Source organism: Peromyscus maniculatus, chromosome 5 (assembly GCF_049852395.1).
Source record: "Peromyscus maniculatus bairdii isolate BWxNUB_F1_BW_parent chromosome 5, HU_Pman_BW_mat_3.1, whole genome shotgun sequence".
In the NCBI taxonomy this organism is placed as follows: Eukaryota; Metazoa; Chordata; class Mammalia; order Rodentia; family Cricetidae; genus Peromyscus; species Peromyscus maniculatus.
Genome location: NC_134856.1, coordinates 42504802 through 42522553, shown reverse-complemented (window position 1 = coordinate 42522553; position 17752 = coordinate 42504802). Strand labels below are relative to the sequence as shown.

General features: G+C 47.1%; 1 protein-coding gene across 3 annotated transcripts in view; it reads right to left on the bottom strand.

Annotated features, from left to right (window-relative positions):
- Pmfbp1 (polyamine modulated factor 1 binding protein 1) overlaps positions 1 to 17752 on the bottom strand; it is a 48785-nt gene that overhangs the window by 6824 nt on the left and 24209 nt on the right. For all 3 annotated transcript variants that reach the window (XM_015992953.3, XM_042277671.2, XM_076572130.1), the window contains exons 6-14: positions 14402 to 14572; positions 13726 to 13836; positions 9765 to 9891; positions 9524 to 9681; positions 7812 to 8052; positions 5513 to 5702; positions 5221 to 5374; positions 4096 to 4263; positions 3557 to 3694 (exon numbers count right to left, since the gene is read on the bottom strand). In XM_015992953.3, the coding sequence (XP_015848439.1) occupies positions 3557 to 3694; positions 4096 to 4263; positions 5221 to 5374; positions 5513 to 5702; positions 7812 to 8052; positions 9524 to 9681; positions 9765 to 9891; positions 13726 to 13836; positions 14402 to 14572 (1458 nt within the window). The remainder of the gene's footprint in view (positions 1 to 3556; positions 3695 to 4095; positions 4264 to 5220; positions 5375 to 5512; positions 5703 to 7811; positions 8053 to 9523; positions 9682 to 9764; positions 9892 to 13725; positions 13837 to 14401; positions 14573 to 17752) is intronic.

Genomic DNA, 17752 nt, shown 5'->3' with positions numbered 1-17752 from the left:
AGGAGATCACCCAGTCCACACAGTGCTTGTGAGGACTTGAGTTAGATCCCTAGAACCTATTTAAAAAAGATGAGTCTCGGGGCTGGAGAGATGGCTCAGTGGTAAGAGCATTGGCTGCTCTTTCAGGAGACCTGGGTTCAATTCCCAGCAACCACATGGTTGCTTACAACCGTCTGTAACTCAAGTCCTGGGGGATCTGATACCCTCTTCTGGTCTCCTCAGGCATTGCATGCATGTGGTACACAGACATACATGTAGGCAAACCATACATATACATAGAATTTAAAAAAAAAGATGCTGGGTCTGGCAGTGTGCTCTTATAATTAGTCCCAGTGCTGGGGAGGTAGCCTCAGGTGGATCTCTGGACTCAAACCAGACTAGCCTATTTGGTGATTTCTAAGCCACTGGGACACCCTGTCCAAAAAGAGAAACAAGACAGATGACACCTGAGGAACTACATCTGAGAGTTGTCCTTTGGTCTCCAAATGCACTCATCCACATGTTCGTGAATGCATGTGTGCGCCTGGACACACAATGGAAGCCAGCCAGGCTAGTAGAGATGATACAGCATTTCACTTACCCAGCCTCGTGTTTACTTTAGTTGTGGCTTCCTCCTTGTTGCTACACCTTAGAGCACAACACACAATAGCCACACAACAGCCATGCAGTAAATGTTAAGTTTGGGTTAGCTGTAAAGTTACATTGTTTATTTAGAGATTCACACATTGTCTGGTTCCAGGTGGTCTACTGAACACGGCTCTGGCAGCAGTGTGTGAAAAACAGCTCTGTGTCTTACACCTGGCAGCGAGCATGCCGGGGTGGTTGAAGGAGCTGAGATGCGGAACTACAAATCTGGGTGGAGGTCCAGGGTCTGTCCCTTATTTCTCAGGCCTCATTTCTTTCTTCACAGGCTGGGAACCTTTCAACACTTTCAGTGTTTGCGATGGCCAAATGGGATGATGCATGGAAAAAGGCTTTGTAATGGATGCCACTATATGGATGTGAATTATTATGGATAAAATGTGTCATCTCCCTGTAGACTCTAAGTCCAGGATGGAGATCTGTTTCAAGTCTGGAAGCAGAAGGGAACCCTTCAGAACGCGTAGCCTCTAAGCCATCCTTGACTCCTTGCTTTGCTCCACAGTCAGCCCATCAGCCAGTCTTCCCCGGCACACCCTAATCGGCACATCCTCCCAACGGGTCTCTCCACATCTACACTTTCCTCTCCCTGCAGCCCATTTTCAGAGTTCCGTGTGTCTTGTCTCTGAGGAAATTCTATCAATAGCTTTTCATTGTTCTTAAAATACAACTCAGATTTTAACAGAGGCCATGATGTCTGCCTCTACTTACCTTTCCAGTCTAATCATATACCAATGTCTTTATCAATACATTCCAGTTGTACCAGCCTTATTTCACTTTCTAGATTATTTTAAGTATGTATTTAAAAGAGAGACACATGATACACAACCAGGACTCAAACTAGAAACACAAAGATGAGCCAAAACTGTGATTACTTTTACCATAGTATTGCGTTAAGTAGAAAGATGGTATTATTATCTAAAGAGAAAAACAACGAGGCGCCTGTTGGAATTCAACACCCTATAGTGACAAGCGTCTTAGTAACTGAGAAACTGAAGGAGCTCGAGATAAAGGTAGCAAGAGCCCACAGGGCACATGGTACTGAAGCAGATGCATTAGGAGCAAAGAACAAGATGCCTGCAACCGCTGCTGTCCATCATCATATTGAAGATGCTGTCCAATGTGACAAGGCAAGAAAAATAAAACAAAGATAAACATTACAAAGAAATATTTAGGAAACTTGTTGTTTACAAATGATTTAATTACCTACTAAAAATAATCCATAAACTGAGTGATGTGGTGCATGCCTGTAATCCCAGCTTGCAGGAGGTAGACTCAGGAGGATCATGAGTTTGAGGACAGCCTGGGCTACATAGGGAGACCTGTCTCAAAATAGAAAAGTTCATGAGCCTAGCATGTAAAAGGCCTGGGGTTTGATCCCTAACACTGTATACACACACATACACAAACACACACCTTGTGAAAGTAAACTGAGAGACTATTACAGCTTGTAAGTAAGCTTACTAAGATGTTCAAACAGAGAATTAATATATACAAATGACTGAGGTTTTATATTAATATTAAATATAAGATACAGTGGAATAATCAAATAAGTGGGAAAGTCCTCAATATGTATTTCCTCATTTTCAAACAGCAAAAATTGAAAATAAAATATGGAATATTGATTAAAGGAAGTACAAGTTTAGAAAACAAACCTCAGCCTTTTTCTAAGAACTATTTCAATTGATTCAGTGGATCTATCACATGTATTGGAAATGCTTTTTAAAAACTTGAATATTGAAAAGTTGAATATGCTTACATGCAAAAAAAACCAAATCCCTCTTACTTTTTGAGCAAAGAAATTCTGATATTGGTGCTCTTACTTCCAAATCTACATGGCTAACCTTTGACATCAGGCTCGTACAGAACATTTTAGCAGCATTCATTCCTTCGATGGGAGGAAGGTTCCCAGGGAGCTAAATGACTGAGGCCTCAAGATTTGCCACTCCAGAGGTTAAAACTCCAAGAATGCCAGTACCCGAGACCTGTGCTGTCTGAACTTACAATTAGTTAATATTAATTAAAAGTACAAAGTCAGTTCCTCAGTTCTCAGTGGCAAGATGTGGCTAGTGGTCACATTACTATTAGCTCACATGTATCTCTTTTCTATCACCACGGCGAGGCACGGGCTGCTGTTGGGAAGTGCTTATCTTAAGCTTTGAATAGTCATACGATTTCAGATCTTTTTGTATTATGAAAGATTAAGAGATGCCTAGGTTTTCATTTGTAGCTCAAGAGACTTGTCTTCTAAGTACTATATGTTTTTTTTTTCTTGTCCAGAAAGGTATAATATATTCCACTGGGGAAAGCATCACTGTGTGTGCTGAAGAAAAAGGACAGGCATTAGAGTCGGATGATCCAGGTTCAAATACTGGTTCGTCCCATCACTTACTAATTAGTGGCCCTGGGATTCGGCCTTTCTTTCCTTTGTAAATGGGGGATCACAGCGATGTATACTTTGTTAAGAGTGAAGCAGATGGAAGGTATGTAAAGAGAATGGCTGAATTCCAGCGCGGTTCCTAGACTCTGTCACACCCGTGACTTTCATCCGAATCATGAAACGTGAACTTGAAGGAAATGACCCTCTCCTGGCACCTTTTGTGCCTTGCCATTACGTTTGAGAACATCCTCTCTCAAGAGGCTCCAAACAACTAATTCAGGCAATTCTTTGTCTAATTTATAATGCTGGAAGACTTGGTGGAAAATTCCAGGTAGTTTGGGGTGGGGCCTCTTCAACTACGAAATGCAATCTGTTACGTAAGGAAGAAAAATCTCCCCCGCCCCCAGACTCCAGGGTCTGTAGCCACCTCTACCCATTAAAAGACAGAGATGAGCTGCCAGGGCCTCAGCCTGCATAGGCAGCCAAGCCCGAGATGAGCAGTCGGGGGTCCCCTCTTTGGGGTTGCTGTCTCCTCACCTCTATGTTGAGCTCTTGGATCGTTTTCTGGGCGTTGTTGTATTTGTTGATGGAGGACTCCAGGTGTGAAGAGCAGGCGTTCAGCTCCGTCTGGAGGTTCTCCTTCTCTTCCTCCAGCTTCCTCAAATGCTCTTTTGCCTGTTCCCCCATGAGATGGTAAAGCTCACCCCCACCGCCAGAGTGGGCTTCGCTGGAGACACCTCTCCTTCCTGCCCCTCACCGCCTCCCTCTCCTGATCACTGGCTCCCTGCTCTCCATCCTCTTCGGAGCCCCCAGGGCTGCCTGCCACCCCCTGGGTCCCAGATTCACAGTCTGGTCTCTCCATCCTCTTCGGAGCCCCCAGGGCTGCCTGCCACCCCCTGGGCCCCAGATTCACAGTCTGGTCTCTCCATCCTCTTTGGAGCCCCAGGGATGCCTGCCACCCCCTGGGCCCCAGATTCACAGTCTGGTCTCTCCATCCTCTTCGGAGCCCCCCGGCTGCCTGCCACCCCCTGGGCCCCAGATTCACAGTCTGGTCTCTCCACGTCCCACCCCCTCACCATCTTTTCTTTCTTTTTGGCTTCCTGTCTCAGAGCCTCGGTTTCTCCCTCCAGGGACTTTTCCTGTTCCTTGCTCCTCTTCAGCTGTTCCCGCTTCTCCTCCAGGAGCCCTTTCATCTCCTGGAGCTCCTCTTGCAGCTTGTTTTTGGTATTTGTTAGCTCCCTTTGCTGAGGGGAAAAAAAGGCCGGGCTGCAAGACAATCCTATACTGTTATACGTGGGAAAAGAAATCCAGACAGTTCCGCACAGGGACGGTGGAGACAAGCGCCAGGGTTATTTCTTAGCCCCCCAGCACATTCGGTGGGAACGTCTGCTTTAGTGCTCTGTAACACCTTTCTTTGTTTAACTAAACCCGATTTATTCATTGGCCCAGTTCCTAGAATGTCGACCTTCTTGCCCACTAGACCAACTCTTTACATAAAAACCTCTTTGAATAAAGTGAATCTTAGAAGAATACAAAAGGAAGACATGAGAGATCAAAGACTGTCAACTGATGGACAGGGACAGCCCTTCAATCTTCAGAAGAAGAGCTGTAGAGGAGCCTGGGGACATAGGTCAGTGGGCAAGGGTTGATGGCAAACAGATGAACCAACTGTGGTTTGAACTAGAATGTCCCTCTCGGGCTCCTGCATTTGAACACCTGGTCCCCAGTTGTTGGCACTGTTTGGGGCGGAGGTTAGGAGGTGTGGCCTTGCTGAGGGGACTATGTCACTAGTGATTGGGCTTTGAGAATTTAAGGTCTTGTCCTAGTGTTGCTTTGTGCTCGTGGCTCAAGATACAACCTCGGCAGCATCCTGCTCTAGCTGGCATGCTGACCAATTTCTGCTGCTTCCCTCATGGTGGACTCAAACCCTCTGCAATGTATCCCAAAGAAACTCTTTCTTCTACAAGTGTCCTTGGTGATGGTGTTTTATCATAGCAATAGAAAAACAAATAATACAGCAACCTATGTTGTCCTCTGGTTATTTTTAAACTTAACCCTTGAAAATGCTTACGATGGGTCATGGGAACTGGTCCCAAGTGGCTGGCATAACAGTCAAACACAAGAAGTTAATAAAGACTGACCCACTTAGCCTCAGGCAGGACAGATAGTGAAGGCAGCTGCTGGTGTGCTTGCTCTCTTACCTTTTGCTCAGAAGTTTTGACAGAATCAAGCAAATCATTTATTTTTCTTTCATTTTCAATTAGTGTCTTCTGAAGCATCGACTTCTCTTTGTCTGAATTTGTAATCCTCCTCTGGTCCTCCTTGAGCTCTGAGGTCAGCTCCTCTATCTGTTTCCTACAGCAAGGCGACACAGGAAGGGTCCCAGGGCCCGTGCTAATGGATTGGGGAGATGGTCCCACCCTAGGGCTTGTCACGTCACTGTCCCACTCTGGGCAGCTGCCAACCTCTGGCCCAGGGATGGGGCCGGGGTACCTGCTGCTCTTTCTCTCCTCCTCAGCTGCCGAGGACTCCATCTGCAGCTTCTGCAACTGACCCTGCAGATCCTTGATGACGTCTGTCTTCTGCTTGTCCTGCAGAAGGCAGCTCTCGATTTTCCGGTGAGCATCCTCCAGGTTGCTTCCAGCCTGGTGTGCTTCCTCCTTACACCGGGTTAGATTCTGATCTGAAGAAGCCAAGGAGGGCTCCGTGTGAGGGGCAGCACATTGAACTCTCAGTCAGGACTCACTAGAGACTAAGTCTTTTATTCTGTGACATTCTTTAGTTCCCAGCCTGTCCTTGCCTCTCCTGATGCCGTCATCGGTCTGAAGGAACTCTGCTAAATTGTCTTCAACTACCCTTCAGCCTTGGATTCCTCCCTGACTAAAATTAAACAAACTGGTAGAAATTGCTCAGGACCACCTTATAATTCTGTCACTAGGGACAAATCCCAGTCCTCAAGGAGTTTAGTCTGGTGAGCACTATGATTAGCCATCCATTATAGAGAACACTGAAATGTTATTTATTGACTTATTTTTTGGTGCCGGGGACCAGGCGCAGGCAAAGCACATGTTCTACTGCCGAGCTACATCCTTGCCTTAGAACACTGCAGTGTTAAATTCACACTGCCCATGGACTCAGCGGTGAAAGCTGTCGATGGACTTGTGAAGAGGGAGAAAAGTGGATTCAGCCTTAGAAGGAGAAGGAACGTGTTTTCGGGAGGGGCTTGTTGGAACAAATATGCTGTGAAGGGAATGTGGAGAGAGCATGTGGGTGAAGGATGGGAGGGCCTTGGTTGAGTTGGAATGGAAAGTGGGAGAGAAGGTAGGCTGCAGTGAGCAAGAAGGTCGATCAGAGCGGCTCAGAAGATTGACAGCATGAGAGGAATGTTCAGACTTGAAGCAGTAAGCAGAGACCCACGTCAGGGAAAGAGGACATTAGGAAAAGCACAATGCAAGTTGGGCATGATAGTGCATTCTAGAGGCAGAGGCAGGAAGTGCTTCACAGGTCCAACCTGGTCTACATCATGAGTTCCAGACCAGCCAGAGCTACGTGGTATGTCTGTCTCAAACAAACAAAAACAAACAGGGATGCAGTCAATTAGAGACGACTTCCAGCAATAGCCTTTCATCCCCCTGCCTCCACTGAGGGAAGACGCCCTGCTGTCATTGGGGATTGTTTTGGTCATGTGTGTTTCCTCACCCTACAGGTATTCTTTAAACACTGTTCTCTCTTCCCTTCCCTGAAGTGTCCTGGTATACCAGAAGAAAGATAGCATCACTGGAGAAGTGAGCATACGTTTGTAAAAAGGAGACAGGAAGATTAAACACACACACACACACACACACACACACACACACACACACACACACACACACGGAGGAGATTATTTTCCATTTTGGAAAAGCTGTGAGGATGAAATGGGGTGCTGGTGGGATGCTGTCCTTCCAGGGCAGGACTGACCACAGCTGCAAAGTGATGAGGGACTCTAGGATGGCTGCAGGAGGAGGAAGCCCACTAAAGGATGAGTGTAGAGCGAGAGGAGAGAGGGTAGGGGCCGCGCTTGCAGGGCAAATGACTGGTCAGAGCATGGAGGAAAGGAAACAATCGTGAGGTCTCTGTGGGATTGAGGGCGATGTCTACAAAGCTGAGGACCGGGTGTGGGTGGCTAAAGTTGTCAGGGCAGAGCTGGGGAGAGAGGAGCCACGCCAGGGATTTCTTTTTATAGCGATAGCCTTTTCACCCAGCGGTGACTGTACCTCTTTAGGGTGGCTAGTGCAGTGGGGGGTAGTGAGCTCAAGCCAAGTTAAGGGCATTGTCGTCATCCCCCAAGAAACCCTTCTGAGCCCAAGGCAAGAGGAGACTGGTGAGCTGAGAAAGCTGTCTCCTCGGAGAGGTGAGGGCAAGATCCCAGCACAGGCTACCGAGCAGAATGTGTCTGGAAGCAAAAGGGAGGAGGAGGTGGGATTGAGAACCAGGGAGGGAGAAACAAAATGTGCAGTGAAGGGCCTGGAGAAGAGAGGTGAAAGGTGATGCCGGGAAGCCCACGGCCAGCCCCGTCCTCTCTGCTGTCCGCGTGGTGTGGCGCATTCGCCTAAGGTGGCTGAGGGGACGTTGGGAGCAGGAGGCTGTAGCAGGGCCTTCGGAGAGCCTGTGGGTGTGGAGGTTCGGGAGAGTTGAGAGACCGCTGGGAGATACAAGACGAGGTCGTGGGGTGTGGAGTGAGATCTTGGACGCGGGCATTTGTCGAGACAGGGTTGGAAGTGTGGTGGGGCAGTGCGAGCCTGGGTCTCACCTGACAGCTTCAGCTGCTCTTTGGCTTCATCAAGACTTTCCTTCAGCTTCTGGACCTCGGCCCGCAGGGCCTCACAATCCATTTTGGATGTGTCCTGCTTTGCCTCCTGGAGACTCGTATCGAGGTCTTTTGTCGTTCGCTGTAACTTCTCCAGCTCCATCTCTTTCTCCATGAAAGTGTTCTGCACCTGCGCCAGTTTCTTCTCCAGCTCATGTAGCCTCTCGTCCTTGTCTTGGAGCAACTGCGGATATCAAAGAAGGGATGCTGGGAGACGCCTAAGCACCACAGCTGAGCCAGTTAGAGGTTATACAGAGTCTTCATGCAAGCCACTGGCACGCCATGCTGGGGTAGCCCAAGAACCTTCTACCCGTGCTCTTTCGGCCATTTCGGGCTCCCTCAGGCTGTTCTCACTGCAGTAGCCAGAGAGGACCTTTCAGAGTATAAGCTAGAGTTGCCTGTGTCCAAAATCCTCTGCTGGCTTTGGCCTTACTTAGAAAAAAGGTTCAAGTCTTTACAGCCATATCTCAGGAGGCTCATGATCTGGTCCTGCCTAGGCTGCCTCTTTGGCCTGGTGTCCAGGAACCCCTTGCCCATCTCAGCTTCAGCTAGCCTCCTGCATCTGGAGGGTCTCTGTGCTTGCTGCGCCCTCTGCCTGGACTGCTTTTCCTCAGGACCCATGCCTTCAGCTCTCCCTGAGTGTTAGCCATTACACCATGGGGCCCGTCGGGCAGTTCTGTCTCTGCCCACGGTCACCTGATCAGAGAGGCAGGCCCTCCATCACAGCCCAGCCACCAAACTGTTTCAGGAGTTTGTCAGTCTCTGCCACCACTCTATCAGGGTCACATGTCAATTATGTTACCCCCTCTGTACCCATCTCCCTTTGCCTATGATGTGCGCTCTGTGAGGATGGGGCTGCTGTGTGTTCTGTGACGTGTGTTTTAGTGCATAGAACAGTGTTGGGCATGTCGCCGGCACTCCAGCATGCTGAATGAATACACTGATGACAAAGGAATGCATCTATAGAAACCTTGCTTTTTTATGCTCCACTTTTCTAGATGCTTCTGTTTTGCCTGGTGGGTTTCAGCCTTATTTTAAAACAAGAGGTTTTGACGACTGGAAATTAACTGCATTCTCTTTAATAGCACTGAGGAGAGTACAGGGTTTGAATGGTGCTGACCATAAAGTCTTACACTGGTTTCACCATCTTCCTGTTTTCAGCTCTGGTTCTAGGTTCCTGTTCTCAGCTCTGGTTCTAGGCTTTTCCAGGAACACATTTGTAATAGTGACTACAGACCTCGTAGGCTACAGCATAGCTCCACTAACATTTCACACTCTCTGATTTATATCTGTAAAAGATACTTGTGAATTTGTGTGTGTGTGATATATATATATATATATATATATATATATATATTTGTTTTTCAACCGAGAATCATTATAGAGCCTGGGCTGGCTTTGAACTTGTAATCTTCCTGCCTCACCTTCCCAAATTCTGGGATTACAGGCATATATCACCATGTCCAGCTTCATCCCCAGTTCTCCCTTGTTCTTAGAAATACCAAAGAAGAAAGAAGTTCTCTGAGTGGCCCCTGGCCCAGTGAGTCCATGAGACTCCCACAACAGCCAAGGTAGGCAGAGATGCTCTTGCCCTGGCCCTGACCTCACACTCGTCCCCTTGGCTGTTCCAGTCAAGACCCAGGGAGTGCTGGCACCTTGTCCTTCTTCAGGGCCAGCTTCTGCGTCTCTGCGAACTGCTGCTGCAGGTCGAAGAGCCGGTGCTGCAGGGTGGCTGCCTCCTTGTCCTTCTTCTCGATGTGGGCCGACGCCTCCTCCCGCAGCCCGTGCAGGTCCAGCTCCAGCTTCATCATGTCTAGTGTGGGAAAGACAACCCTGCTTACCCGTCAGAGGCCAGGCTCCCTCCTCGCCCGCCTCGGCTCGCAGTCCTGTTTTTACCCTTCATGATGTTTTTCTTCTGCTCGGACACGGCTTCCAGCTCCATGCGCAGGTCCTTCACAAGGTTCTGGTACTCCTCTATGTGCAGACACTGGCTGTCTCTCTGCTCCTGCAGGTGCTTCAGGATCTAAGTGTTGGGAGCGAGAAGAGCAGGGTAAGAGCACAAAGGAGCCTCCTTCCTTCCTTCCTTCCTTCCTTCCTTCCTTCCTTCCTTCCTTCCTTCCTTCCTTCCTTCCTTCCTTCTTCCTTCCTCCTTCCTTTCTTCCTTTCTCTCTCTCTTTCTTTCTTTTTCTCTCTCTTTCTTTCTTTCTTTCTTTCTTTCTTTCTTTCTTTCTTTCTTTCTTTCTTTCTTTCTTTTCTTTCTTTCTTTCTTTCCTCCTTCCCTCCCTCCCTCCTATCTCCCTCCCTCCCTCCTATCTCCCTCCCTCTCTCCCTTCATTCCTATTATCTCCTTCCCTCCTTCCCTCTCTCCCTCCCCTCTCTCTTCCCTCTCTCTCTCCTTTCCTCCCTCTCTCCCTCCCTCCCTCCCTCCCTTCCTTTCCTTCCTTTCTTGATTTCTATTTACTGTGCATGTTTAAGTATAGGCACACAGGTGTTTGCACATGTGTATGTGTGCCAGAGGTTGATTTTGGGTGTCTTCCTCAATCATGCTCCACCTTATTTATTTGAGGCAGGGTCTCTCACTGAACATCACCCACTTGGCTAGATTGGTTCCCAGGATCAGCCTTTCTCTGCTTTCCCAGCTCTGGGATCAGACATGTAATTCCACGTCCAGTCACTTGAGTGCTGGGGTGTGTGTGACATTTGGGGGCCCATGCATTCATAGCCAGCACTTTGCTGACTCAGCCATCTCCTCAACCACCCAAAGGTGCTTTCCTAAAGGCGGAAGGTCCATAGTACAACCATCTGGAGACGGACAGCAGAGAAGAGGGCATCAGAAGCTGGTGAGGGCATGGGGAGAGACGGCTGGTGGATTGAGATCCTCAGGGGTGATGAAAATATTCTAGACATGGACAGTAGTGATTGATGCCTAACCATGTGGATATACTAACAACCAATGGCGAATTTTGTGTTTTATCAATTGCATCTCAATCTGACAGAAATTTCAAAAAGATTCATCTTAAAGGCAATGGAAGACTTACCATGCACACACAGAATGTCTTCCCTGTAACAATCTCTAATGGAGCATCCAGCTAGGATCCATCCTCGCTATTAGGGACAATGGGGCACAGACCACAGACACAAACCCTTGCCCAGGGAAGCTGGTCGTTGGCAGAGTGAGACAGCGATAAGAAGAGTGACCTACAGAAGGGTGATGAGGGGTGTGGGAGGTACAACAGGGCAAAGTGAGCATAGAATGAGAGGGCACAGGGTGTGGTGGGCAGAGTGAGTGCTGTGAATAGGATGGTGGGCGAGCCTCACCGAGGAGGGGATCTCTGTGGAAGGGGGAGGGGAAGGCATGCTGAAATATCTATGGAAAAGCTTTGATACAGAGCTACTGACTGGCTGTAGACAAGGAACTAGATGGAGGCCCAAGAGGAGGCCAGAGGGGTCAGAATGGGAGGAGAGAGGGGCAAGTGGTAGGAGATGAGGAGCTCTGGCTCCTTCCGTTGTGTCGGGCTCAGAGTTTCTTCATATATGCCCTTCCATTCTGAAAAAGGCAAAGCCTTTCCAGTGTCAACGGGGCAGGGCCTGGGGCTGAGGGAGAGGAATGAACTGCCTGGCATCCAGGGTGTTGAGGGATTTATTATGTGATTTGGAAGTCAGCAGGAAGGAGAGCTGCAGCATAAAGACAGATAGGAAATGGTGGCGCTGTGGGTGGGGGCAGGTTGGGATGGCTAGTCTTTATGTCAGCTTGACAGAATTTATACAGCTCTGGGTGTGCCTACGAGAGTGTTTTCAAAAGGGTCCAGTTAAGATGGAAGACCCACTGTGAATGTTGGGCTGGGGTCCCGGAGTGAATGAAAGGGAGGACACAAGCTGAGCACCAACGTTCATCTCTTCCCTGCTTCCTGACTCCGGAGGCAACGTGACCAGGCACCTCATGTTCATGACTTCACTGCCATGATGGACTGTATCCTCAAAATGAGAGCCAAAGTCAACCAGACTCTCCATGGAGGTGTGTCTTTTCTCCATTATTTGGGCAGTGATGAGCAAAGTAATGCTCTGGTGTATTGTTCTTTTTGGAGGAGCTGGCGTCATTTAAAAGTGGCCATGGGTGAGATGGTGTGTTTCCTCGGACAGAAACATTTCATCCTGCAGAGAAGCTCCTTAAGACAGAAGGCCAGCAACTCCAAACAGCCTCAGGAAGTCCCTGAAGCGGACCAGATTCACTAGGCCCTTCCCCCGCCAGAGTAAGTAAAAAAGGCAACCTGTAAAGATGACCCTGAGATCAGACCAACTGCCTACAAGAAGCAGAAACCAGCCGAGCCATGTGGAAGATACTCAGGCCAACCGAGTCCCTTGGAAAAGACTCTCCAAATGTTGAGCGGCCTGCAGGCTATGCAGTGCCCTCCATGTTCTCAGCTTTTGTGACGTATCACACCTCACATGCTGGGCTAGGCTTCGGTGATGCAGGTGTCTTTGAGTCATTGCTCCTATAAGTGATCCCTCACCCATATTCCTGAAAGTAACCACAATAAAACTCACTGGCTCACCAAGTTGAACTTTGGTGGCACCTGTACTTTGGTCTGTCATTGGTTCCCTATCTGGGGTGAGTAGACATGTGTTGTGTCTCCACAGGAAAAGTCTTGTAGGCGTTGTAGGTCAGGATGTGAACACCACCACTTAAACACATAGTGATGACGTTCACAGTTCCAAGGATGATCTTTCAAGTTCAGAATCCATGCCACAGTCATCTGATTTTCTGGAACTGGAAAGTCCTAAAGAGTCTGCCTGCCCACTAGAGGTCCCCTTGGAGAACTTAATGTGTGTTTTTTTCCTTTCTCGGCTCCTTCTCTGTTCCCACTACATACCTCAACTCCACATAGGCCCATGCAGGCTTGTATAACCTTCTTCACAGTGCGTTATCTAAGCTGGTTTTGTCACGGACCTCATGTTTGGGCATGATAGACTTAAGAGCTCATCTGTGGGACCTATGTTTTTGACTACTGGTTCACCAAAGCTTGCTATTTGTTGATTATGGCTTAATTGCTTATTTATTATTAGAGTCAACTTGTGATATTGCTTTTAAAAATATTTTATGTTCATGCATGTGAGGTTATGTGTGGGTAAGTGCATGTGAGTGCCAGTGCCCATGGAGGACGGAAGTGCCAGCTACTCTTATAGCTGAAGTTACTGGAGGTTATGAGCCACCTGATATGGGTGCTGGGAAGTGCACTTAGGGCCTTTGCAACTTGGGTGCTCTTAACTGTTGAGTCATTTCTCTAGGCCAAGTTTTGATACTGCTTCAAGGTTATGGAATTAAAAAAAAAACAACTAATGCATTTGTACTGATAATTTCCCCCACATTGTCAACTCTAGACAGGCTCTAGAAGTTTGTAGAGTCTTTCCAAGTCTATCAAGCCAACAGGAGTATGGTCTTGCTTGGATGTGACATTAGAAGTGGATTAGGCCGGGCGTTGGTGGCGCACGCCTTTAATCCCAGCACTCGGGAGGCAGAGCCAGGCGGATCTCTGTGAGTTCGAGGCCAGCCTGGGCTACCAAGTGAGCTCCAGGAAAGGCGCAAAGCTACACGGAGAAACCCTGTCTCGAAAAACCAAAAAAAAAAAAAAAAAAGAAGTGGATTAGGAGGTGGATGAAGTTCCACAATCTATCTACTGCTCCCATGGTCTTTGGGGCTGGAGTACGTTATGCACAGTAGTATCCTTTTGTCAAGGCTGGCCAAGGTCCCACAAAAACAGAACACTTCCAAACTATAGTATCAAGATAAAAAAACAATCAGAGAAACCCAGAAGCAAATCCCTCAGCCTAATCCCACAGAGAAGCAAAGGAACGCCACCTTTTTGATGTCCTCACAGTCTTCTGAGGAGGTAGGGGGATGCCTGTGGGTGGCTGTGTAGGAAGCGAAGTCAGCTTGTATTTTTATCAAAGCCTCCTCACGCTCCAGAACCTGCAAGTGGTCATGGGTCAGTCAGGGTGATCAATAATACACACGCGTTACTATTACTGTTTTTGCAGTGGGTTCCTCTCTGCAGCATAGATTGGTGGCGTGCTTATGTAATTCACTGTGCCCTTCCCATGGGTCAGGATGGAGAAGGAATTGTGCTCTCAATCTTATGTCAGGTTGTCTAAGGCATCCTGAGTGCTTTGGACCCCTTCTGAACTGGCATGCTTTATGAGGTCTACTTTATGAAACAGGCTTTTGGGAGGCTACAATGGAGATGAGTGCCTAACTTACCAGAGGCCAAGAGTCAGTGATCTCTAAGGAAGTTTCTTGTGGAGTGGGTGAAAGTATGAATACCCAAAAAACTCAAGAAACATGAAATTTGTTTGCTGTGTCTCTTTAGACCATTGACGTTAAATCAATGGGGACATACATGCCCATGAACAAGAGGCAGGGACACATTTATAGGACATTTGAGGAGTCTTGGTTAAAGAGATTAATTTAGTTGACTCCCTTCCTCACGGCTCCGTGGGGAGTCTGTTAGGACAGTGTTCTGAAGAGAGGCACATACCAAAGCGTTGCTGCAGGCCAGTTTATTCCGAAGCTCCTGGATTAGGTCATCCTGCTCAGAAACCTTTTGCCAAACTTCAGACAGTCGCTTTCGGGTCTCCTGATGCTCTTGAATCATGCACGGAGAAGTGTAGATACGCACCTTTGAGTGGTCTCCCTTGTTCTCAGGCTCCTGGCACATGTAAAGATAACCAGTTGCTTTTGTTTGTAATCTGTGAGCCAACTTAGGAGTCCTGCTAGACTCATGTTCTAGAGGTGTATGTTTGCCTTCAGTTAGCAGAATGTCTTTAACAAAAGACCGTTACCAACCAGTGCAGACACAGATGAAAGGTCCCAACAGTTCCCAAGAGCATACATTCTGTGTCCCCTGTGACTCAGGTCCCTCCCCGGTGACACTCTGTGCTACCAGTGCTTTTGGTAGCTGTGAAGTGACGTGCTGGGCATCTGGACAATATGTAACCCAACCTGGGTCCTTTTACAAATGGGAGTACCACTGCACACTATTGTAGTGATTGTCTTCACGTGACAATTTGTTGAGGGTTATTTTCCAGTTATTTGTAAATCTCTCTCTCTCTCTCTCTCTCTCTCTCTCTCTCTCTCTCTCTCTCTCTCTCTCGTCTCTCTCTCTCTCTCTCTCTCTCTCTCTCTCTCTCTCTCTCTCTCTCTCTCTCTCTCTCTCTCTCTCTCTCTCTGTGCACCAGAGGTTAACATTGGGTACCCACCCCCTCAATTATTCTCTGGTTTATTTTTTGAGACAGAATTTCCTACTGAACCTGGAACTCACTGATCTGGCCAGCGAGCCCTAGGGCTTCTCCTGTCTCTATTTCCTCAGTGCTGGGTTTACAAGAGGACTTTCACACTTGACGTTTTTATGTAGCTCCTGGGACTCAAACCCGTGTCATCATGCTTGCAGGGCAAAACTTTACTGAGTCCTCTCCTCCTAGTCTATCTTATTCTTAAAATCAGTTTCAAATTACACAAATATTTCTGTCTGTCATCTCTTTAAAAACCACTGTGACATTGTAGACATGTGTAGATTTCTCTTGGACTATTACCTCCAGTCCCGTGCCCTCTCTTTACAGAGAGGACACACAGTGCACACACTTCTGGAACTTTATCTCTACATTTACATTATAAGTGAATCTATAGGCTAATGGGTTATGTTGGACTAAAAATGGATTGTGAAACTGAAGATGTCTTGGAGATTTACTCATGGTATGTGTTCTTCCATTCTATTCTGTCCTTTCAAATTGCTTTAAGATGCACTTATCCAGTCTCTTGTTGATGGGCATATAGGCTATTTGTGTTTTTGTTTTTTTCTAAAAAAGAAGCTGAATTGAATACTTTTGCACCTCAATCTTTGAGTACCTGTTTTGGCAAGTATGTAGATTAAATTCCTAGACTTAGGACTGTAGTACATGGCCCAAACCGATACAGATATTATATAACCATTCTTTGAGGAGGTTATAATACTTGATGCTCTCAATCAATAGGACCGTTTGCCAGGATGTTTTTAGTGTGTGTGAATGTGCATGCATGTGTGTGTGGAGGCCAGAAGAAAACCTCATGAGTCATCTTTAGGGACACCTTTCCCCTCCTTTCAGACAGGGCATCTCATTGGCCTGGAATCACCAAAGGCTAGATTGGCTGCCAGGGAGCCCCAGGGATCTGGCTGTCTCCAATTCCCCATGCTGGGATTATAAGCGTGCACCACCACACTCATCGTTTTTATGGGGGTTCTGAGGGTCAAACTCAAGTCCAAGTGCTTTCCTGACCGAGCTACCTCCTCACCCCACTGTATCTAAACAATTTCCTTAGCCAGCTGAAGCTGCATGTAGTTAACTATCCATCCTGTTGTTGGTCCACAGTAGTAATGGGGGGAACTACTGTAGGATAGTTATACACTTTGTGAAGATGTATTGCTGTGATTGGTGTAATAAAGAGCTGAATGGCCAATATCTAGGCAGGAGGTATAGGCAGGACTTCCAGTGACAGAGAGGACCCTGGGAAGAAGAAAGATGGAGACGCCAGGCAACTCAGAGCAAGCAGGATGTGCAGGTGGAGAGGTAATAGCCACGAGCTATGTGGCAGAACATGGATTAATATAAATGGATTAATTTAAGGTATAAGAGCTAGTTAGGAACAAGCCTAAACTATAGGCTGAGTTTTCCTAATTAACAAGAAGTCTCCGTGTCATTATTTGGGAGTTAGAGGGACAGAGAAAGTCTTGCTACACGGAACTGAGGCACATAATTAAACTAGCTCGGGGTTCTAGTGTGGATGGTGGATCTTGTTCTCAATAAACTCTTCTTCCTAATTCCTAACTCCTGAAGCACTCTAATTTTAGAAATAGTTCATGTTCATTGGGCGTGAAAGCTACCCCTGAGCAAGCTGGAGAAAGGTCAGCTAGAAACCCAGAACTGATCACATTTGATGCTCATGTAAATAATTTAGCATACAGGAGGCAAAGAATTGGGAAACATAACAGGAAAGTGAGGGTGCAGCAAGAAAATACCTATAGGTTCTAGAACCTTCTTAATCCTATAGAGTAAAAAATGGAAATTGATTTAAAAGTCGTAAAAGAATAACTCCCTGAATATAGATCTTCAGATGAAAAGCTTATTAAGCATTGAGAGGTGTGATAAAGACTAAACTAAAACATCCTTAGCCTGTCCACCCCCCTGCCTCAGGGGAAAGAGGTAACTTATGACCCATGAAACACAAGATGGCGAGATTGAGGTCACCGGCTTTGGTACTGAGCGGCACAGAGCAACACAGGAAGACCTTCAGAGATTTGGCCAGTGGGTACATCCAGCTGACTAGGATTCTGTCCAAATAATCCTTGGACAGACATGAAAGTATTGAGAAAGCTTGCCACTCACAAACATCCTTGAAAGCATTAAGAAGAAATTGTTCTATAAGAAGGAAAGCATGAGAATGGGAAGGAGGTGGAGTTCACGGATAGGCAAGGACCATCGAACACTGGAGTCATTGGCCGTCTCAGAGAAGCAGCCATTTCCCATGTGGTACGGACTGCTTCGGCGCTTTCGAAAAATCCGGAAAGGTTCCTCACTCATCTTAGGGTTGAATAAGTCAGATGTCAGTATGAGATGAGAACAGAAGGGCTGGGGTGGCAGCAGGTGGAGAGGTCTCGCCTAGTGTGTGCCAGGTCCTGGGTTTGACTCCTGGTAAAAAATACAGATAAGCAGGTAGATAGATAGATAGATAGATAGATAGATAGATAGATAGATAGATAGATAGATAGACAGATAAAAACTTAAACTGTCAAATTAATCTTGCTTCTTTAAATTTAATAATTAAAAAGTTTTAGAAATGACATTATGATCAAGTA